Here is a 24155-nt window from a genome sequence, read left to right on the forward strand (position 1 = left end):
AGTAATTTCCAAGGAGCCTTTTGGAGAAATATTCGGAGTAAACAACTCCTGAAAGAATTACCGGAGAAGTTTCTGAAGGTATTTGCGGATTAAATGAACTCTTGGAGGAGCTCCTGAAGCACTTCTCGGAGAAACCCTTGAAAGAAATCCAGGAAAAACTCTTCAGAGTTTACTTTTGAAGAAATACTCAGAGAAACTTCAGAAGGGATTTCTGAGAGGAACTTTTCAAGTTATTTCCGGAGAAACTTCTTATGGCTGTTCATGTCAAACCTATGGAGAAATTGAAGGAAAACCGCAACTTTTCTAATGAAATTGTCGAAGAATATTAAAAAGACCGAAGGAGTATCTTAAGAAAATACGGGAGAAAATTTCCATTGAAATCCACTGAAGATGTTTTCAAGGAAATTTGTTAAGGAATTGGTGAATCAATTCTTGCTGAAGAAATTTCCGGAATTATTTCCAAAGCTGAAAACCAGAGCAATTGTTAAAGAAATTGTCGATGGAACTGAAGATGGGATCCTCAAAATTATGGCCGAAGAAATTCATTAATGAATATCCGAAAGCATTGCCAAAACAATTCTCAAAAAAATTGCCGAAGAAATTTCCAAAGAATGATGAAATTAATGGTATTAAAGAAGACATCAATAAGGGGTTAACCAGAAGAGTTTCCAAAGCAGATACCGATGGAATTCCCAAACGGAGAAGTAAAAAAAATGAAGGAATTGTAGAATATCTTCTCAACGGAATTTTAGAAAGGATTTTCCAAAAAAAAATTTCGGAGGCAATTCCAATAGTAAATTTAGAAGAATCTGTAGATATTGTAGAACTCATTCGATAATTTGTTTAGGATTTTCTTTAAAAATTTTTTTGCGTATTTTTCAGAAACTCCTCCGGCAGTACTTTACAAATTCTCTCATTAAATCTTTCGTTTTTTTTTTTTTTTTTCAAAAATTTACCCTAGCCACTAAATAAGTTTCTCCGTAAATACCTTTACAAACTACTACTACTACCTAGACTACTACAGGATTTTCAACGAATTAACGGAACAATTGTTGAAGAAATCATCGGAAAAATTCCTTAAGAGGTTGCAGAAAGAGTTTCCAAAGTAATTGTCGCATTCCTTTTTCCTGAAAATGTCTCTGACTTCATTAGATAAATACCTGAGGAATTTCTGAGAAGATTTGCATAACAAATGGCCAGAGAAACTCTTGAAAAAATAATCAGGTTATTTCTTCAAGGAATTGTTGGAAGATTATTTGAAGAAATTGTAGAAGTGGAAAAATGTCCGAGTAGTTTCTTAAGAAACATTCGTCGAAAAAACAGCTATAGGAAATTCTTGGAAAGATTCCTGGATTGTAAAAGTTGTTGCCCGGAAACATTTCTCGATAAACTGCCTATTGTCTGAATAATTTCCGTGTTATTCTTGAGCAATTTATTCAAGGAAGAGAACCATTGAAAGAAAAAAAATACCAGAACAAGATTATTTTTCAGAAATTTCGGTAAGAATTTTTGAAGTTATTAAAAAAAAATACCGGAGGAATTCTCGAATAAATTCCATAATATCTTCCTACATGTATATAGCCGAAGACATTTTAAAAGAAATTTATGACAGGGTTATTTCCGACATTTTTTTCAAAATTTCTTCAGATATTTCTGCGAGAATACATCCATTTCAATCATGACTTTCCTCTAGGAACTGCAGAATTTCCTCCACGAAATATTTAAGAGCTTTCAGAAATTCATCCAGAAATGAAGAAACTTTTTTCAAAAGTGCCCTTACGAATTCTTTACTCGATTTCTTCAAAAAATCAAGTAGATCTAGAATATCTAGATGTATTTATGTACATGCAAAAATTCTTCCGAAAGTTCCTCCTGGAATTTTTAAAATTCATTTCAAAATTCTTCCTGGAATTCTTTTGAAAATTTCTTCCAGGGGAATCCTCCGGAAATGGTAGCTGAAGTTCATCTAGACATTCTTTCAAAATTTATGTATATTTTTCTAGAAGTTCTAACGGTAATTATTCCTAGAGTTTCTGATAGATTTCTTCCAGAAGTTCTTTGTAAAATTCTTCCAGAAAAAGTTGTGAGAATTCTTCAGAAGTTCTTCTGGAAATTCTTCACAGCTATGTTGTGCGGACTCTTTCAGGAATCACTCTGAGATATTTTCTGGAACTTTCTCAAAAGATACTATAAAGAGTTCATTCGGAAATTTTTCCAGTTGCTCCTCTTGGACATCTTTTAAAAGTAGCTTCGAGAATGTTTTCAAGTAAGTTCTTCTAGAAGTGTTTCCGAAAATTCTTCAGATAGTTTCTCCTTCAAAGTTTTCCTAAAGTTTTCAGAGATATCCTCTGTAAAAACTTTTAATGATAAATACTTCGGAAATATTCCACCGACAGTTCCCCCAGAAAAAATTTCTCAAAAATTTCCACATTTATTTTTCATAATTCTACCGGGAGTTCTATCTCTCTCTCTCTTCTTGGCGTAACGTCCTCATTGGGACAAAGCCTGCTTCTCAGCTTAGTGTTCTATGAGCACTTCCACAGTTATTAACTGAGAGCTTCCTCTGCCAATGACCATTTTGCATGTGTATATCGTGTGGCAGGCACGATGATACTCTATGCCCAAGGAAGTCAAGGAAATTTCCTTTTCGAAAAGATCCGACCGGGACCGGAATGGACCGACCGGGAATCGAACACGTCACCCTCAGCATGGTCATGCTGAATACCCGTGCGTTTACCGCCTCGGCTATATGGGCCCTACCGGGAGTTCTAAGTTCTAATACAATCCGGCTTTTTTCGGGAGTTCTACCGGCGAAAATTTCAAGAATTCTCCAGTGAGATGACTTTTAAAAGCACCTCGAAGTGATTTTCCAGATGTTCAGTTCATCGTTAAGTTCTTCCAGAAGTGGTTCTGATAATTGTTCCAGCAATGCTGTGGGACCTTTTTATGGAAACACTGTGAGATATTTTCTGGAAGTTTAAAAACACTATTAAAAGTTTCTCCGGAAATTGTTCCAGGCGCTTCTCTTGTATGTTTTTTAAAAAAATTCTTAGAGATTTTTCCCTAGTAAATTCTTTTGGCAGTCCCTCCGTAAAATTTTCAGTTAGTTTCTCCACAGTTCCAGAAGTTTTCAGAAATCTTTTCTGTAAAAACTGCGAATAGCATTCTCTTCTATTAATAAAAAGTAGCAAAATATTTCACCGAGAGTTCTACTTGAAGTTATGTTGTGCGTTCTCCAGAAGTTTCTTGAGAAGTTCTTCAAGAATTTTCTCTGAAAATTGTTCCAGGAGTTCTATCGGTAATTTTTCAGAGCGTTACTCCGAAAACTTTTCAAGAAATTTCCAAAATCTTTGTTCACAGCTCTACCGGAAATTCTTACGGAATTTTGTCAGATTTTTTTTCGTTCTTTTTTTGGTGTTCTTTCAACTATTCTTCCGAGAAAAAAAAATTAGAAATTCTCCAGAGAATTCTTTCACAAGTTTCTCTGGCAATTCTTTCAGATGTCCCACCGAGATGTCTTTCAAAAGCACCATGAAGAGTTTTTCCAGAAATTTATCGTAAAGTTCTTCTAGAAGTGGTTCTGATTGTTCTTCCAGCTATTCATCTGGTACTTATTTGAATCATCTAGAGTAATTGTTGGCGGCAAATTGTTGATTCAGTATTATCATGAATTTGATGTTAACTAAATAAATGAAATGAGAGTAATTGTTAGGAAATACATTCAGAAGTTCTTCTGGGCATTCTTCCGGGTTTCTTCCGAAAATTCTTCAATAAGTTTGTTCAAAAAGTATCCCCAATATTCAGCAATTCAAAACTTCCTCAGGAATTATTGTATGAGTTTCCCTAGGGACTTTCTTTCGCCATAAATTCTTTCAGCAATATCATCCAGAAATAATCAAAACAATTCCTCAAACTATTTCTATTTGAGTTTTTTGAGAAACTTTCTAGAAGTTCCTTCGAGATTTTAAAGAGCTCTTTCAAAGATGCTCCAGGAATTCCTCCTTACAATTCTTCAACAATTCTTCCAAATAATCATCTAACAATTTGTGTAGGCATCCTCTAGGGTTTTTGCAGAATTTCGTCGAAGAATTCGTTCGGTTTTTTTTTTCATAAATCTCAGCGTGGATATATTACATAAATTCTTTACAGCATTTCTCCAGCAATTGCTCTAAAGATTTATTGAGAATTTACTCCATAGCCTTCTGCATGAATTTCTTCAGGGTTTTGTTGAATCCCTTCTGAAATTTCTAAAGGAATTGTTCCTATGGACTTCTACAGGAATTCTTTGATTTTTTCCAGAAAATTCTCTGAAGATACTTTGAAGAATTTCTCCAAGCACATTCTTGAAGTATTATATCTCTTTTTTTGTTCCTAGAATTCCCAAAACGATTTCTTCAAGATTTTTTTCAGTTATTTTCCAATGATTCCTCCAAAATATCCCCTTTTAAGATTTCTGCCTTCAGAAAACAAAGACCAGTATTCTTCTATAGAATTCTCCAATAATTTGAAAGCTTCCACGGTTATTCTTTTCAAGCTTCCATCGGCAAATTTTTTGAAAGAATTATTCTGTACTTCTTTTAGAATTCCTCTTAAAATTTGCAAAGACTTCTTCAGAAATTCTTCTTTGAAACTCTCATGCACACCTCCGAAAATTCTTCCCAGAGTTTATCCAGGTATTTAAAAAATCCCTCCTTAAATTAAACTATATGAACAAATCTAAGTACCATTACAAGGATTCCTCCAGGAGTTTCTTCAAAGATTCTTCCTTTGATTTCTTCCAAAATTTCTCCTGCGAATCTTTCAGAATGTTCTTCTAGGATTCTTACAGGAATTTATACAGAAATATTTCCATGAATATCTTCCTTTCATACAGTAAATCCTCCTGTGATCCGCCTCAAGTATACCTGCAAGAACTTCTTCAAGCACCCCTGCAGGAATACTTCCAAAGATTCCTCCATATGTTCGTCCAAGGACATCTCACGGAATTCTTCCCAAGGCTTTCTCCAGTAATTTACGTAGATATTCCTGAAAGACTTTTCGGAAGATTCTTAGAAGAATTCCTAAAACAAATGTTTAAAAGAAATCCCTGAGATATCCATGGAAGAATTGCTGGAAGAATTCATCGAAAGAATTTCTAAAAAAAAATCTCTGAAAGAATTTCTCAGAAATCTTCTGAAAAAATCTTGTGGAGATCGTTGGAAGAATTACTGGAAAAGTTTGTGGAAGGGCCTTCGAAAGTATTACTGAAGGGTTTCTCCAAAACAACAAAAAAGCAGGGTGTTTGAAGTAATTTGAAGTAATAGTTCTTGGAATAATCACCGGAGGAAATTTTGGGATAATCTCTAGATTAATCTTAAGAAATGTGCCTGGAGAAACATTGATAAAAATTCCTGGAGCAGCTTTTCGAAGAGACCCTCGAGGAGTTCTTGGAAGAATTGCTCATCAGGAACAATCTTCGCAGGAATTCTTGCAAGACTCTTAGAACAATTCCGTCAAAAAATGTTAATGCTATAAGAAATCTTTGGATAGAAGTCATTAGTCATGGAAGAATTCTTGGAAAAAAAAATTAGAACAATTTTTTGAACATTTCCAAGAGAAATCGTTGATTGAAGGATTTCCTGGAAATTGTTGGAGTATATCTCGGAAAATGTTTGGAGAAATCTTTGTAGTATTTTCTGGAAGAATACTAAAGATAATTCTCCAAAAGAAAATAAACTTGAGGATTTTTTGAAGAAATTCTGGGTGAGTCTTTAATAAAATTCCTGCAAAAACATATGGAGGAGTCGATGGGAAATTGTCAGGTGCAATCCTGGAAGAAAAAAATCCCTGATCAACCATTCCAAAAATTCCCAGTTGGCAAGAACGTTGGTTTGTATCAAGAATTTCCAGAAGAACCCTTGAAATTGTTTCGGGAGAAACTTTTGGAAAAAAGTAGACATATCTTTGAAAGATTTGCCAAACATTTGTTGAAAAGAATTTCTTGAAAACCCATCAGAATAAGTGATGGCAATTTTAATGGCGGTGATACCCACCATCAGCAAAAGAACTTCATTTGGCTGCAGAATCACACTAAAGGAGAATGATCTACCTAATAATCTAGAATAATTTCTGCAGGAATTCTTGGAAAAATTTTGTAAGAATTCCTGGGTATCTCTAGCAAAGTCCTTGGAGGAATTTCTGAAAATCCATGGAAGATTCACCGGGCATAATATTTCCAAAAATGCTTTTACATGAGTTTCCGAAAAAACACATTTTAATTTATGGAAAAGTTCTTGGAACAATTTCTAAAAAAAAATTTTCGAAGAATTTCTAAAAAAAATCTTGGAAAAATTCCTAGAATGCTTAGAAGAATTTCTGAAAATCTCCGGAGCAGTTCTCAGAAGAATATCTGGGAAAATGCTTGAAGGAATTCCCGATCTATTAACTTGAAGAATTCCTGAAGAAATCATTAGAATCATTAGAATAATTTCTGCAGAAAGTCTTGTAAGAACTTCTGTAGAAATCCTCAGAAAAATTTCTGAACAAACACTAAGAACAATGCACAGAGTAATACTTAATTATTTGTTGAGATGTTCGAGGAAGATTTTCTTCATGAATCATGGAAAAAAATACAGAAGAGCCCTCGATAAAAATACCGCAATCCTGGGCAGAATTCTCTGACGATTTCTAGAAGAATTTGAAGAGAAATTCTTTAAAAAAAAATACAATAAAGGGATCCTTAAGAAATATTTGAAATAATTCTGAAAGAATCCATTGATCTTTAGTACTATTGCTGGTGGAATTCTGTGAAAAATTTCTGGAGGAATTCTTAGAAGAATTAATTGATAAATGCCTGGGGAATTGTTTGAATAATCTTGCAAGAAATCCTTCGAATTTCGCATGAAGGAATCCAATGATATGTTCCTGAAGAAGTTCTTCGAAGAATTCCTCGGAAAGTCCTTGCAATAATTCCTGGCTGTATCTTTGGACACATGCCAGGGAAGGATTTGGGATTCCTGGATTTGTCTAAGTTGCTGGTTCTAGTCCTGTTCCTGGACTTGCACCCAGGGAACTTGGAAGGATTCCTTGAAAGTATTGCTGAAGGAATTTTTGGTAAGATGTCCAGGAAGGACTCTCGAGAGAACTTCTCGAGAATTTTTTGGAAATTTTCTTGGAGGGTTTTGGCATGTAAAAGTGAATGAATTCTTAGAGGTTGTTTGGGCCCATATAGCCGAGGCGGTAAACGCACGGGTATTCAGCATGACCATGCTGAGGGTGACGGGTTCGATTCCCGGTCGGTCCAGGATCTTTTCGTAAAGGAAATTTCCTTGACTTCCTTGGGCATAGAGTATCTTCGTGCCTGCCACACGATATACACATGCAAAATGGTCATTGGCAGAGAAAGCTCTCAGTTAAAAACTGTGGAAGTGCTCATTGAACACTAAGCTGAGAAGCAGGCTTTGTCTCAGTGAGGACGTTACGCCAAGAAGAGAGGAGGAGGCGATGATTGTGTGTACCCATCATCAGCGTAAGAATTACCTTTGGCTGCAGAATCATACTGAAAGGGACTGATCTACTTAACAGTCTAGTCTTGAACAATTTGTACAGAAATTCTTAGAAAAAATCCTTAAGATTTATGGAAGAATTTCTGGAATTTTATAGCAAAGTCCTTGGAGGAATTTCTGGAATACATGAAAAAATTACCGGGCAAATTGCTGGACAAACCACTAAAAAAACATCTGCAGATTTGTTTTGGAAAAAATCTTGAAGAAATCTTTATAAGAATTCCTAGAAAAATTCTTGGAAGACCTTCAGAAGACACTCTTTTAAGAGTTTTCGAAAGCTCCCTTAGAAGAATTTCTGGAGAAACTCTTGGAAGAATTCCTAGAAGGATGCGAAACAAATGCTTGAAAGAATTCCCGATCCAACGTTCAAAAGAATTTCTTGAAAAATAATTAGAATCATTTCTGCAGTAACTCATGTGAGAACTCCTGTAGGAATCCTCAGAAAAAAATTCCAGAACAAATGCTTGGAAGAATGTCTACGGTAGTATGCTAGGAAAATTTTGTTCATAAATCTTGGAAAAATTCCGAAAAAACCCTTTTAAAAATTACCGAAGGTATCCTAGGCAGAATTTCATGACGATTTTTCAGAAGAATTTGAAGATAAATGTTTGAAAAATACACCAAAGGAACCCTGGAGAAATCTTTGAAAAAAAATCTTGAAGAAACGAATAATCTTATGATGAATTCCTGAAGAAGTTCTTGAAAGAATTCCTAGATAAGTCCTCAGATTAATTCCTGGATGCATCTTTGGACATATCCTAGAGAAGGATTTGGACATCCTGGGATTGTCCTAGTTTCTGGTCCTAGTCTTGTTTCTGGACTTGGACCCAGGGGACTTCTTGAAAGTACCATTACCGTCGTAAAAAAAACTCCAGAGTACAGTAGACGTTCGCTCGGTGCAAATGCTTTAACTGCAATGCTTTTTAACTGCAAGTCCGGTAACTGCAACAATTTTGCAGTTATCGCACCGCTATCTGTCAAAAACGAAACGTCAACTATGTTGCGATGTTTTTCGAACTGAAAACGTACTGAAACGTAAACATGTTGCAGTTATCGAACGTCTACTGTATTGCTAAAGAAATTTTTGGAAGGATTTCCAGGAGGGACTCTTGAGAGAACTTCTCGAGATTTTTTTGAAAATATTCTTGGAGGATTTGTAGCATGTACAAGTAAATGAATTCATGGAGATTTTTTGAATATATAGTAGACGTTCGCTCGGTGCAAACGGTTTAACTGCAATGCTTTTTAACTGCAAGTCCGCTAAGTGCAGTTATCGCACCGCTATCTGTCAAAAACAAAACGTCAATAGAGTTGCGATGTTTTTCAGACGCAATAAAGCTGCATTGCGATGTTTTTGAGTGCATTCTGGTTGCGTTCAACAGCTATTGACAAATGAATTCCCAGAGTGCCTGAACTAATGCTTGGAAAATTCCTGCGAGATTTTCGAAGAAAAAATTTGAGTGAATCTTGAAAGAATTTCGCGAGTAATTCTTAGAATATTTTTTTGAGAATTTCCAACACAAATCCTTGGAGGAAGTCCTTGGAATACAGTAGACGTTCGCTCGGTGCAAACGGTTTAACTGCAATGCTTTTTAACTGCAAGTCCGCTAAGTGCAACAATTTTGCAGTTATCGCACCGCTATCTGTCAAAAACAAAACGTCAACAGAATTGCGATGTTTTTCGGATGCACTACAGCTGCATTGCGATGTTTTTGAGTGCATTCTGGCTGCGTCCAACAGCATTTGACAACTGTTTGACGGCTGTCAGTCGTTGCAGTTAGCGAATTTCATTCGGTAACTGAAACGTAAACATGTTGCACTTATCGAACGTCTACTGTAGTTACTGGAGCAATTTTTGGGATAGTTCCTAGGGAATTCCTTGTAATAATGCCAGGAAGAATCTTCAGAAGCAGTCCTGGAAAAAAAATTGATGAAACTATAACTCTTTCAATAACCCACATCTTCTCTATCAACAGTGCCGTCGCCAGCAAAGCCCGCTACATCTGCCGGTTGAACCGGAGCGATTCGGACTCGGCCATGCACTTCAACAACCCGGTGACGCCGCATCCGTTCAAACGGGGGGCCGTCGAGCGAAGGTCTCTGCGGTATCACAGCCGTGCTCCCAAGGTGTACCACAGTAAGTTCCACCAATCTCAAAGTCTGGGTCCCATAACCTTACGCATTCCTTCCCTGTTTGTACTCGAACAACCAGAAATGCACCCGGCCGTACCGCGCACTAGTCTGGACCTGGAACTGGACCTGAAGGCACAGCAAACCAAGCTGGAAACGCAACTGGGCGAAATCGGCCGGTTGCGGGACCTCAAGAAGCGCCTGGAGCTGGCGCGGGACAACAACGACGTCAAGGTCGCCACCTGGGCGCTCGAGAACGAAGACTTCCTCAAGCTGATCAAGAACGCGGGCAGTGCGAGCACGCCGGAGGAGAAACACCTTGCGAAGCACCTGCACAAAACCTCCAAGGAGATCTACAAGCTGCGAAAAACCAAAGCCGGCAAGGGAAAGCTGGATCTGATTTCGTTCAAGTAAGTTTTCTTGATTGTAAGGGTAGTTACCAACTGAATCTGACCTGGAATTATATTTTCTTCAGAGAAAAGATGGCCTTCTTCACTCGGCGTGGAGTTTCCGTGCCGGAGCTTCCGCTCGACATCCTGCAGCAGGACGATGGCGAAGAGCTGTCGTCCAGTGCGTGCAACTCTCCGAGCAAACCGGTGGATCCGTGCGGGGAACCGTCCGCATCGACGAGCAGGGGCTGCCAGTTTTCGTACGATGACGTCGACCGGACTTACGGCGTCCAGGTGTAGTACGAGCGGGGTGGGGTAACCAATTCGACACCTATCCAACAGCAAATTCGGAACATGACAAATGTTGGCGTCTCAGTAGGCGCCGGCAGACACACACACACAAACACAAACCAGAAATAGGCTGGATCAAAACACACACATACAAACACACAAACACTTTCGTAAGGGTAGATCCGCCACAAAACAGGGGTTTTTCGATTTAACTTTTGAGTAGGAAGAAGATGGGATTTAGTAGAAGCCAAACTCTGCGCTTTGTTCTGCGAACCAAAGCTCTATGTGCATTTACGAGATAAGATTAGCGTTTTAGCGAGAAGAGAGGGGACGGGAAGAGATAGAGAACAGAAGAAGGAACTTGAAGGCGAATCTAGTAGGCGGCGAGAAGGTCGCCTAGTACTGCGCCGCTACTTCTACTACTACTTCTACTTCTGGTACTGTCTGTATAGATTTGTTTTTAACGCTGCGGCGCGGGATAGAGGAGTCGTCCTCGAGGATGACCGGATCATAAGGGGGGAAGGCGGGGATTAGAACAGGGTGGGACTGTTTTTATTTCATCTCCGATAAAGCTTGCGATTTTAGCCAGTGAGAGTGAGGAATGCATGCGGGATGAACGAGAGAGATAGCTATATATATGTTGTAGGTAGAGAGACACGGGATTAGGAATGTTCTTTTAATGACTGACTGAGAGACCGGTGGAGTCAAGGTGGAATGTGCAATAACTTTGTAAATATATTTAAAATTTGAACAGCAGAATTGGTGTGATTGGTTGGATGTTTGTGGAAGAAGAGGTGCATCGAAAGAAGGGGTATATTTTACTAAAGAAATTGATGTTCTCTGTTTTCCGAGATACGTGCTATGGTACGAGTGGTAGGGGTTTCTGTGAGGGACACATTATGGAAAACCAAATACAGTAGACGTTCGATAATTGCAGCATGTTCACATTTCATTTACGAATGTAATTCTCTAACTGCAACGACTGACAGGCGTCAAACGTTTGTCAATTCATGTCGGATGCAGCCTGAATACACACAAAAACATCGCATTGCAGTTGTAGTGCATAAGAAAAACATCGCAACTCAGCTGACGTTTTTATTTTGACAGATTGCGATGCGATAACTGCAACTGTATTGCAAGGACTTGCAGTTAAAAAGCATTGCAGTTAAAGCGTATACACCGAGCGAACGTCTACTGTAATCCCACCGGAAATTACACTTAAGAAATTCCTGAAGGAATCCGTAGAAAAATTTGTGGAGGATTTTCAAGACAAACACAGAACAGCTGACGTTCGATAACTGCAACATGTTTACGTTTCAGTTACCGAATGAAATTCGTTAACTACAACGACTGACAGCCGTCAAACAGTTGTCAATTGCTGTTGGACGCAGCCAGAATGCACTAAAAACATCGCAATGCAGCTGTAGTGCATCTAAAAAACGTTGCAACTCTGTTGACGTTTTGTTTTTGACAGATAGCGGTGCGATAACTGGAAAACTGTTGCACTTAGCGGACTTGCAGTTAAAAAGCATTGAAGTTAAACCGTTTGCACCGAGCGTCCGTCTACTGTAGCAAACAAAACCCGCACTACTCGTACTCGTACCACGCAACACAACTCGGCTAAAAATAATTGCCACACTGCCTTTGATTATTTGTTGAACCAAAAAAACAGTTAAACTAAATCCATAGCACGTGAATCGATGTCTATTTTCTATTGTAACTTCATTCATTGTTGTTGTTTGCAGAAGCGCAAATCAGTTAAAACCTTACAAATGATCTATTTAAAGGAAGCTTAAAAAATTAATGGCATAATGTTGATGTTTTTCGGTTGTCCTTTTTACCTGTTTTTGTTTTACAGTAGATGTTCGCTAACTGCACTGACAGGCGTCAAACGGCTGCCAGTTCATGTTTGACGCAGCCAAACTGCATTTAAAAACATCGCTGAAGTGCATTCGAAAACATCGCATCACAGCTGACGTTTCGTTTTTGGCAGAGAGCGGTGCGATAACTGCAATTTGTGTGCAGTTACCTGGCTTGCAGTTAAAAATCATTGCAGTTGAAGCGTTTGCACCGAGTGAACGTCCACTGTATTATAAACAACTGTTTACCCAAAAGAAATTGAGGTTCGTTTCGTATGAACACGGTAAACACGGACAAACCGAAGTTGTGAGAAATTGTACCTTGTGTGTAATGCGTCCTGTAACGATTACACGAACCATGGCCTTAACGGATCCAAGTAAGCCTTGCGCCTATCGCAAGCGATTTTAACGCGTTTCACGTGACTGTTTTTAACGTATTGCAGCAACAAAAAAGGAACGATAACGCACGGATAGCAAATCAAAAAACGAAAGAAACTGTATAAAATGTGCCTTATGTAACGGATTACAAATCAATTTAACACTAAAGCGTAGTATTTAACGGGGCTGGGGAGAAAGAATGATGGTGGAAAAATGGGGAAGAGTTGAGAATTTGAGGGGAGAAGAGCTATAACAAAAGAGCTTGCAAATTAACAAAACTTGAATTACTACTACTAAAAAAACAAACAAACAGGAAACAGGTTAGTGTGAGACTGCAAAATGGCGGTCGGAAAACCACGTTGCGATGAGCTTTTTATGTTAACACAACAACAAAAAATCAAACAACTAAAATCAAAAAAACACGATGCTTAAATTTGTCAAGTAAAACTGTGCCCAAATCTAGTATTTTCGATTTGTTAGTGTTGTTGTTTTTTTTTAATGGGAGCGCTGTGTACTATAGGTGTATTAGGTAGGGTGAGAAGCGGAGAGAGCGAGGAGAGAATAGTTTACAAACAAACTCGGAAAAGTCGACTGCAATGAGAAACGTCTAGCGTAGGCGCCGCAACTTTGTACAGAGAGAGAGAGAGAGAAGTGTTGCGATGGGAAGGAGAGGGAGCGCGATGAGAAACAAAACGAGAGAGTGTAGGCGAAACTTTCGTGCAAAGCTGTAAAATAAGAAAACTGAACTTTGATTGCCAATAACACACACTTTTACGCTAGCCTGAGGTAACAATATGGGGAGTGAGATGAAACGCGAATGCGAGCGAGCATGGGCGAACGTTTTGAATATTGAATTTGTTATTTAATTTTTATATCTGTAGCTATTACTATATATTTACATAGTTTTTACAGGAGAAGAAAATGCCTAATAAAATTGAAAAAAAGATCTGAGATGTAAGACTTGCGTTTGAATGCTTTCTCGATGACAATCCTTGGAACAATCGATTCGACAGCTCTGCTCTTGCTCTGCTCTTGCTCTGCTCATGCTCTGCTCTTGCTCTTGCTCTGCTCTTGCTCTGCTCTTGCTCTGCTCTTGCTCTGCTCTTGCTCTGCTCTTGCTCTGCTCTTGCTCTGCTCTTGCTCTGCTCTTGCTCTGCTCTTGCTCTGCTCTTGCTCTGCTCTTGCTCTGCTCTTGCTCTGCTCTTGCTCTGCTCTTGCTCTGCTCTTGCTCTGCTCTTGCTCTGCTCTTGCTCTGCTCTTGCTCTGCTCTTGCTCTGCTCTTGCTCTGCTCTTGCTCTGCTCTTGCTCTGCTCTTGCTCTGCTCTTGCTCTGCTCTTGCTCTGCTCTTGCTCTGCTCTTGCTCTGCTCTTGCTCTGCTCTTGCTCTGCTCTTGCTCTGCTCTTGCTCTGCTCTTGCTCTGCTCTTGCTCTGCTCTTGCTCTGCTCTTGCTCTGCTCTTGCTCTGCTCTTGCTCTGCTCTTGCTCTGCTCTTGCTCTGCTCTTGCTCTGCTCTTGCTCTGCTCTTGCTCTGCTCTTGCTCTGCTCTTGCTCTGCTCTTGCTCTGCTCTTGCTCTGCTCTTGCTCTGCTCTTGCTCTGCTCTTGCTCTGCTCTTGCTCTGCTCTTGCTCTGCTCTTGCTCTGCTCTTGCTCTGCTCTTGCTCTGCTCTTGCTCTGCTCTTGCTCTGCTCTTGCTCTGCTCTTGCTCTGCTCTTGCTCTGCTCTTGCTCTGCTCTTGCTCTGCTCTTGCTCTGCTCTTGCTCTGCTCTTGCTCTGCTCTTGCTCTGCTCTTGCTCTGCTCTTGCTCTGCTCTTGCTCTGCTCTTGCTCTGCTCTTGCTCTGCTCTTGCTCTGCTCTTGCTCTGCTCTTGCTCTGCTCTTGCTCTGCTCTTGCTCTGCTCTTGCTCTGCTCTTGCTCTGCTCTTGCTCTGCTCTTGCTCTGCTCTTGCTCTGCTCTTGCTCTGCTCTTGCTCTGCTCTTGCTCTGCTCTTGCTCTGCTCTTGCTCTGCTCTTGCTCTGCTCTTGCTCTGCTCTTGCTCTGCTCTTGCTCTGCTCTTGCTCTGCTCTTGCTCTGCTCTTGCTCTGCTCTTGCTCTGCTCTTGCTCTGCTCTTGCTCTGCTCTTGCTCTGCTCTTGCTCTGCTCTTGCTCTGCTCTTGCTCTGCTCTTGCTCTGCTCTTGCTCTGCTCTTGCTCTGCTCTTGCTCTGCTCTTGCTCTGCTCTTGCTCTGCTCTTGCTCTGCTCTTGCTCTGCTCTTGCTCTGCTCTTGCTCTGCTCTTGCTCTGCTCTTGCTCTGCTCTTGCTCTGCTCTTGCTCTGCTCTTGCTCTGCTCTTGCTCTGCTCTTGCTCTGCTCTTGCTCTGCTCTTGCTCTGCTCTTGCTCTGCTCTTGCTCTGCTCTTGCTCTGCTCTTGCTCTGCTCTTGCTCTGCTCTGCTCTGCTCTACTTATTTTTCAATTGAAAATAATAATTAGTCTCGAAATTAGTATTGAATAGAATTGCAAATAATATTGAATATTGCTTTATTTAATTCAACCCATAAAAACGTGATAGTGACAGTTTTTCCGTGAGGACTTTTATGTTGTCTCATATCGACTGCTTCTCCCTAAAATAACCAAATGGCTGCGTACTTTTCATTTTTCCCTTGCAGCAAAATATTCATTATTGATTGCAATCAGTGATGCCAAACAATCATTTCAAACAACTTGAAAGAGTACAATGTACATACAGTAGACGTTCGCTCGGTGCAAACGGTTTAACTGCAATGCTTTTTAACTGCAAGTCCGCTAAGTGCAACAATTTTGCAGTTATCGCACCGCTATCTGTCAAATACAAAACGTCAACAGAGTTGCTATGTTTTTCAGATGCACTACGGCTGCATTGCGATGTTTTTGAGTGCATTCTGGCTGCGTCCAACAGCAATTGACAACTGTTTGACGGCTGTCAGACGTTGCAGTTAGCAAATTTCATTCGGTAACTGAAACGTAAACATGTTGCACTTATCGAACGTCTACTGTATTAGTTTTCGTACTTCCATAGAAAGAAGCTATGAAGGCAAAGAAAACCTCATTCACGAAGAAATCACTTCTCTGGCAACACTGTCACCGGCGTTCATCCACCGCCTTGCCAGAAAAAGTTCATTCCGAACTGTCAGAAAAACATGAAACAGCAAAATAAACAAATAAACACTTGTTTCGTCGTCGTCTTTGCATCAGACCGTCGTTATCGAGCGATTCGCACCGTGTGTTTCAGACTGGTTTTAGTCGTTTTAGTCGGGTGGTGCAGTGCAGTAAGTCGGTGTCCGCGGTGGAAAGTGATGAAATAGGTGATAAATTTAAGAGCTAATGTGATTTTTGAACTTCGTAAAGTGTTTAGGATTCCAAACGAAGTGGTTAACTCGTATGAATCGATTTTTTTAACGAGTGGATATAAATAGTGGAAGAAGTGGAAGTTTAAACGAGTTGGAGGCATTGTTATCACATCAATCCAGGCGTCCTTCGAAGGCAACACGTCAACTAGTTCCCTATAGAGGCATGAATTATAACATGAGTCAGCTAGTTTGAAACAGGATTAATGGTGGTGCAAATCTGGTTTGCGTGATTCGCAATGAATCCTTCGGTTGCGAAATAGTTCAACCAACTTTCGAGAAGAAATATTTCCATCAAAATGCACGATACCTGCTGCGCTACATTCGAACAAGCAGCAACGACAGCAACTATCCCGATTGGTTCATTCAGAATATTATCAAGCTCTTCATTTGTCTGCAGACAGGAAAAAAACGCAATCAGCTGTGTAAATTGAGTTTATGCAACGCTGAAAAGAAATTCGTTATTGTGATGAAGTAAGTGAGGATTCTGTTGTAAGAAGGTTATTTTTGGTGAGTTGAATTAAATAAAAATATGACACAGGTCATCCCGAATGAAAATGTTATTGAAAACACTATACATGTGTTTAATTAATACTTCAAATTTTGAACAACAAGCGAGGCTGCTAAAGAAGGCTGCAGATCACAGTTTAATGGCCCAGATTCATTCAGCGATATATAAAACTGTGCAATTAAAATTTTATTAAAAAGCTGGGCTGAACGAAAGGTTCAACCATCTACAGTAGACGTTCGATAAGTGCAACATGTTTACGTTTCAATTACCGAATGCAATTCGCTAACTGCAACGACTGACAGCCGTCAAATAGTTGTCAATTGCTGTTGGACGCAGCCAGAATGCACTCAAAAACATCGCAATGCAGCTGTAGTGCATCCAAAAAACATCGCAATTCTGTTTACGTTTTGGTTTTGACAGATAGCGGTGCAATCATTGCAAAATGAGCCTCTGCACGAATCTGGCGTACTGCTCACTCCCACAGAAAATTTGAAAACAGTTAGCACAGTAAAAGTCAAATGTGACTTTTACTGTGCGCGGTGTTTTCAAATTTTCTGTGGGAGTGAGCAGGACAGGGCAAATTCGTACAGAGGCTCATTGTTGCAAGGATTCATGGTTTGAACGTTGATAGGTAATCATACAATCTACCACAGTTCGGCTGGACATATTCAAAACAACGCGGAATGAAGAAAACCGTAACAGACGGTTTTGAAAACGAATCCGCGCGTACGCACAGCCTGCTACGATCTCTACAAAACTCAGGATTAGCACTCACTATGTAACGAAGAAAATCTGCCTTCGACTCATTGATTTCGGCGTCTCCATACATACATACATTTATTTGTTCCACATCATTAAGACAAGACATAATCAACAATAGTACGCCACAATACTCGGTTTGTGGCTGCCGCTCTCCATCCTCGGTCACGCCCAATGCTCGCCAAGTCACGCTCCACCTGGTCCGCCCATCGTGCTCTCTGCGCTCCACGCCTTCTTGTGCCAACCGGATCCGTTGCAAACACCAGCTTTGCAGGGTTGTTGTCCGGCATTCTTGCAACATGCCCTGCCCACCGTATCCTTCCGGCTTTGGCCACCTTCTGGATGCTGGGTTCGCCGTAAAGTGCAGCGAGCTCGTGGTTCATCCTTCTCCGCCACACACCGTTCTCCTGTACACCGCCGAAGATCGTTCTTAGCACGCGTCGCTCGAAAACTCCGAGTGCTTGTAGGTCCTCCTCGAGCATGGTCCATGTCTCGTGCCCGTAGAGGATTACCGGTCTTATTAACGTTTTGTACATGGTGCATTTGGTGCGTGGGTGAATCTTTTTCGACCGCAGTTTCTTCTGGAGCCCGTAGTAGGCCCGACTTCCGCTGATGATGCGCCTCCGAATTTCACGGCTCACGTTGTTGTCAGCCGTCAGTAAGGATCCGAGGTAGACGAATTCCTCCACCACCTCGAAAGTATCCCCGTCTATCGTAACATTCCTACCCAGACGGATCCGGTCGTGTTCGGTTCCGCCTACCAGCATGTACTTTGTTTTTGAGGCATTCACCACCAGTCCGATCTTTGCTGCTTCGCGTTTCAGGCGGGTGTACAGTTCTGCCACCGTTCCAAATGTTCTAGCGATAATGTCCATGTCGTCCGCAAAGCACACAAATTGACCGGATTTTGTGAAAATCGTTCCCCGGCTGTTGAGCCCGGCTCGTCGCATCACACCTTCCAGCGCGATGTTGAAGAGTAGACATGAGAGTCCGTCACCTTGTCGCAGTCCCCGGCGAGCTACGAATGAACTGGATAGTTCACCCGAAACCCTTACGCAGTTTTGCACACCGTCCATCGTTGCTTTAATCAGTCTAGTCAGCTTCCCAGGAAAGCCGTTTTCGTCCATGATTCTCCATAGCTCTGCGCGGTCGATACTATCGTATGCCGCTTTGAAGTCGATGAACAGGTGGTGCGTTGGGACCTGGTATTCACGGCATTTCTGGAGGATTTGCCGTACGGTAAAGATCTGGTCCGTTGTCGACCGGCCGTCGATGAAGCCGGCTTGATAACTTCCCACGAACTCATTTGTTTTAGGTGACAGACGACGGAAGATGATCTGGGATAGCACTTTGTAGGCAGCATTCAAAATAGTGATCGCCCTGAAGTTCTCACATTCCAAATGGTCGCCTTTCTTGTGAATGGGGCAGATTACCCCTTCCTTCCACTCCTCCGGTAGCTGTTCGGTTTCCCAGATCCTGACTATCAGCCGATGCAGACAGGTGGCCAACTTTTCTGGGCCCATCTTGATGAGTTCAGCTGCGATACCATCCTTACCAGCTGCTTTGTTGGTTTTGAGCTGGTGAATGGCATCCTTAACTTCCCTCAGCGTGGGAGTTGGTTCATTTCCGTCCTCCGCTGCACTGGCGTCGTCGCTCCTTCCGTTGCCGTGGGCTCCCGTGCCTACGTTCTCCACGCCGTTCAGGTGCTGATCGAAGTGCTGCTTCCACCTTTCGATCACCTCACGTCCGTCCATCAAGAGGCCTCCGTCTTTATCCCTGCATATTTCGGCTCGCGGCACGAAGCCGTTGCGGGATGCGTTGAGTTTCTGATAGAACTTCCGTGTTTCTTGGGAACGGCACAGCAGTTCCATTTCTTCACACTCAGCTTCTTCCAGGCGGCGCTTTTTCTCCCGAAAGAGGCGGGTCTGCTGTTTCCGCTTCTGTTTGTAACGTTCCACGTTCTGTCGAGTCCCTTGCTGCAGCATTACCGCCCTCGCTGCGTTCTTCTCGTCCAAAACCGTTCTGCACTCTTCGTCGAACCATTCGTTTCGTCGATTCCGTTCCACGTACCCGATGGTGCTCTCGGCTGCGTCGTTGATGGCTGCTTTCACTGTACTCCAGCAGTCCTCTAGAGGGGCCTCATCGAGCTCGCCCTCGTCTGGCAACGCGGCTTCGAGATTCTGCGCGTATGCTGAGGCGACATCCGGTTGCTTCAGTCGCTCTAGGTTGTACCGTGGCGGTCGCCGGTACCGTACATTGTTGATGACGGAGAGTTTTGGGCGCAGTTTGACCATCACCAGATAGTGGTCGGAGTCGATGTTGGCGCCACGATAGGTCCTGACGTCGATAATGTCGGAGAAGTGCCGTCCGTCAATCAGAACGTGGTCGATTTGAGATTCCGTCTGCTGTGGTGATCTCCAGGTGTAACGATAAGGGAGGCTGTGTTGGAAAAAGGTGCTACGTATGGCCATATTTTTGGAGGCGGCGAAATCAATGAGTCGTAGGCCGTTTTCGTTCGTTTGCTGGTGGGCGCTAAACTTACCAATCGTCGGTCTGAATTCCTCCTCCTGGCCTACCTGAGCGTTCAAATCTCCTATGATGATCTTGACGTCGTGGCTTGGGCAGCGATCGTACTCGCGTTCGAGCTGCGCGTAAAATGCGTCCTTGTCATCATCAGTACTTCCGGAGTGTGGGCTGTGCACGTTTATTATGCTGAAGTTGAAGAATCGGCCCTTGATTCTCAACCTGCACATTCTTTCGTCGATCGGCCACCAACCGATCACGCACCTCTGCATATCACCCATCACGATGAAAGCTGTTCCCAGCTCGCGTGTGTTGCCGCAGCTCTGGTAGATGGTATGATTACCTCTAAACGTTCGCACCATGGATCCTGTCCAACACACCTCCTGCAGCGCTACGATGCCGAACCCGCGGTCCTTCAGTAGATCGGCGAGTATGCGGGTGCTCCCAATGAAGTTGAGAGATCGGCAGTTCCACGTACCGAGTTTCCAATCGCAAGTCCTTTTTGTTCGCTGGGGTCGTTGCCGTTGGTCTCGGTTCGTATTATTCTGTTGCTGATTTTCCGTTACAATGGGTTTTCGGGTTCGGCGTCTCCAAGAACATGGAAATTCATTGCAACTTTCTCCAACACTCCCTCCCAGTCGTTACACCTGGAAAACACTATGTACATCAGACGGAATTACAAATCAATCACGTGCTAATTAATGGATAGCACTTTTATGGGTGCGAATGGGTCTACGAAGAGCTTCTTGACCGAAAAATGTAAGGCGATTGAAAGGTGGAAGCAGCACTTTGATGAGCACCTTAGCGGAGCGGCGTGGAGATTACGGGAGTGGATCAACTCCTTCGTTGAGGAATGTTAAGGAGTTTGCCGTTCACCAGCTCAAAACCAACAGACCAGTTGGTAAGATTGGTATCACAGCAGAACTCTTCAAGAAAGGCCCGTCAAAGTTGGTAACTAAAGAGCAATCACCGTTTTGAATGCTGCCTGCAAAGTGCTATTCCGGACCATTTTTCGTCGTCTACCACCTAAAACGAATGAGTTCGTTGGCAGTTGTCTGTCAATCCGGTTTCATCGACGATTGATCTTCACCGCACGACAAATTTCGTTTCAAAGTAAATTCAAGCCGGTCCAGAGATTCCATGGGATTTCAGAAGATTTCGAAAGCACAAATCTCTTCGTAAACAAAACCAGCGCGCCTGAGCTTCTTATTTTAAGCTTATTACAAGTGAGCAAGAACAGAATAATCAAATGCACTGTTATTTGAAGCTTGCTTCTTGAGATTTGTGTGTCTGAAGTTCTGATGCACAGTAAAAGTGGGAATTTTGAGCGGCATCGGTAGAGTTTTAGGGAACTATACGGTGATCTCAGGGGGGTTTCTGAGTAGTTCAGGGAGCATCAGTCGAGTTTATGGTGAAGGTTTAAGACGTTGCAGGTGAATTTCCGGGGGACTCAGGGGGCTTCAGTAACTTAAAGAGAAGTTCACGATGATATTAGAGGGGGTTTCTCGGGATTTTCAAGGCGTTTTAAACCGTATCAATGAATTTCACGAAGTGAGTTCAAACCTCTTATGATAGCAGAGATATACAGCAAGACCCAGACATCCAGTAATGGTAAATATAAGACGTTCCATAAAATATTAAAGTGAAGGCCATATGCGTGCATGCCTCCATTTAGGCGCATGTAAAATGTACGCATATTGCCTCCACTTTAACATCTTATTCATCATCTTATACGATCACTTTTCATTGTTTTCATTTTTTTTCCTAACTTTTATTGTCCGATACTGTATACTAGGATGAATCTGTGAAGTAATTCCTTTAAAGATTTTCAAAAGCAATTCTGGCAAAAATCCCTGAAATCCTGAAGGAATTCCGTAATATATATACGTGGTGGAATTCTTAGAGGGATCATGCCGGCAGGAAGCTGTGCAGGAATTCCTGCAAGAATCATAGAAGATGTCTCTATGATCTAGGATTGCCGGAAAAAAATCTTGACAGAATTCTTTATTTTAAAAGAGAAGAATAACTAAAAGAATCCTTTCAGGATTTTTCAAAGCTACCCCTACAAAATCCCTGAAGAGAACCCCGGAGAAATCCGTACATCAATTCCGGAAGCAATGTCTGAAGGAATCCCGGGAGGAAACCTGTGATGATTCTCGAAAGGAATCTGAAGAAATCCTGGAAAGAATTTCTGAAAGTATCTTGAGAAATAAAACCTCATTTTATCTAATCTCATCTCAATTCTTCACCCTACTCTCTAGTCTGTCTTCTCTATCCTACCATCTGCCCTACCCGCTATTCTATCCTCTACCATAACCACTGCCTTATCGTTTACCGTACCTTCTACAGTAGAAATTCGATAAGTGCAACATGTTTACGTTTCAGTTACCGAATGAAACTGCAACGGCTGACAGCTGTCAAACAGTTGTCAATTGCTGTTGGACGCAGCCAGAATGCACTCAAAAACATCGCAATGCAGCTGTAGTGCATCCGAAAAACATGGCAACTCAGTTGACGTTTTGTTTTTGACAGAAAGCGGTGCGATAACTGCAAAATTGTTGCACTTAGCGGACTTGCAGTTAAAAAGCATTGCAGTTAAACCGTTTGCACCGAGCGAACGTCTACTGTACTTTAACCCTTCACCATACTCTCTATATTGTGCTTAACCGTACAGTCTACCCTGCTCTCTACCCTAACCCTTCCCTTATCGACAACCCTACTACCCATCTTCCCTATTGTTGTCATCGAAGCTCTTATAGCAATCCAAAGACGGTCGTTTTAGTGGATACGCTTTAGCTGTAATTGGTTTATCATTATGGTACACAATTCGAAGCCTAATTCATTCTACTTACAAATTTTCAGTAGCCTTTCACAAACGAAATTCTTCCCTTTAGGTTTTTCAATTATAGGTTATATAACTAGAATAACAAATTGTGCATGTTAGATATAAGTTAAATTATACAAATTCATTTGTTACTTACTTCGAGTGTGTAGTAATTTAGTTTAGGTAGGAATTATACAATTTTATACTCAGAATAGCACGTAAATTCAAAAATACAATTAATATTCAGAAGGTTGCTCCAATTCACGTGTATCTTGGTTACTATTCTGGTTTGTTGACATTCTCTATAGAAGTATGTGGTAACGATGCAACAGTTGTTCACAACCGACCCATTGAAAAGAATAGGCTAACATCAGTTTAGGCCATCTCCATCGCGGGGAGGCATACCGTCGTCACACCTATCGTCTACCCAACCCCCTACCCTAACCTTCAACTCAACCCCTTTACTCTATCCTTCACCCAAACCCTCTACCCGACCGTCTGCTGCATCGTTTACCCTACCCACTACCCTACCATCTACTCTGACCCTCTATTTCATTCTCTACCCTTTTACTAGTCAAGCCCGATCTATAGATACCCTTCTTGAATATGGTATGCCATCTTGGATGGCATCAAATTGACTTTTACTTATCAAGCCGGTCGGTAGATACCCATATTGCATGGTATCATAGCTCAAACTACCATTCCGTGGCCGCCATCTTGGATATGATCTGCCATCTTGGATTTCAAAATAGCATTGTATATTCATTTTTGAGTTCTACTTATGAAACTCGATCGATAGATACCCATATTGCATACTATCCGAAGTAGTATTGCCAGTAAATGGCATACATTCTGGAGCTTCGGCCGCCATCTTAGAACATAAGCCGCCATCTTGAATTCCAATACCCCTACAACTATGTACCTCCACATCGTTATGATTGTGTATACCAAATTAAATTGAAATTTATTGACGCATTCCAGAGTTGTGCCGGAACATACATCCGTACATACATATAAACACACACAAAGACAAACATAAAAACATATAAACATACAAGCATATAAACATATAATCATACATAAATCTTTTGAATGTATTGATTAACAACTCTGCCGAAGAAATGAGCAGTAAATTATTATTAAGCATTGTCAACATTCCAGGGAATTACTTTTCGCTTTGGAATGAAGCTCATAGATCGTGACAATATGTAATCTTTGCAGCATCATTCACGCCACCAAGTGAACCAGTCACAAGCTATATTGTCCACTTTGAGCAAGGTATGGATGTGGAGAACATCTTCTCTGAAGAAAGTATTCTAAAATTTTGCATATTTCTGGTGATATTTACATCAAAAGAATTGTCCTAGTTATAGGACGCTGGGCGTTCGGGACATCTGTCCTATAAATAGGACTCTGGGCGGACATGGATTAGTGAACTTGTTACATTGCATTCAGTCTTACATTTGTTTTTGTTTCTTTAATTTACAGTACTTTTTCATATTTTGGAAAAATCAGTCCGGCTCTATGCAAAACTATAGAACACCACAGATTTAAGGTATTCTTTACACATTTAAGAAACAAAGAAATCA

At 41.3% G+C, this 24155-nt stretch overlaps 2 protein-coding genes across 3 annotated transcripts in view; both read left to right on the forward strand.

The window, feature by feature from the left end:
• Positions 1-13549, forward strand: part of LOC109414693 (protein kibra) — a 124464-nt gene extending 110915 nt beyond the window's left edge. For both annotated transcript variants that reach the window (XM_062844721.1, XM_062844722.1), the window contains exons 7-9: positions 9521-9681; positions 9757-10084; positions 10150-13549. In XM_062844721.1, coding sequence (XP_062700705.1) covers positions 9521-9681; positions 9757-10084; positions 10150-10363 — 703 coding nt within the window. In that variant the 3' untranslated portion in view covers positions 10364-13549. The remainder of the gene's footprint in view (positions 1-9520; positions 9682-9756; positions 10085-10149) is intronic.
• Positions 13550-15777: 2228 nt separating this feature from the next.
• LOC109401916 (uncharacterized) overlaps positions 15778-24155 on the forward strand; it is a 74702-nt gene continuing 66324 nt past the window's right edge. Inside the window, exon 1 of the mRNA XM_062844723.1 lies at positions 15778-15907. The gene's annotated coding sequence lies outside the window, so the exon portion shown is untranslated. The remainder of the gene's footprint in view (positions 15908-24155) is intronic.

Source organism: Aedes albopictus, chromosome 1 (assembly GCF_035046485.1).
Source record: "Aedes albopictus strain Foshan chromosome 1, AalbF5, whole genome shotgun sequence".
Classification (NCBI taxonomy): Eukaryota; Metazoa; Arthropoda; class Insecta; order Diptera; family Culicidae; genus Aedes; species Aedes albopictus.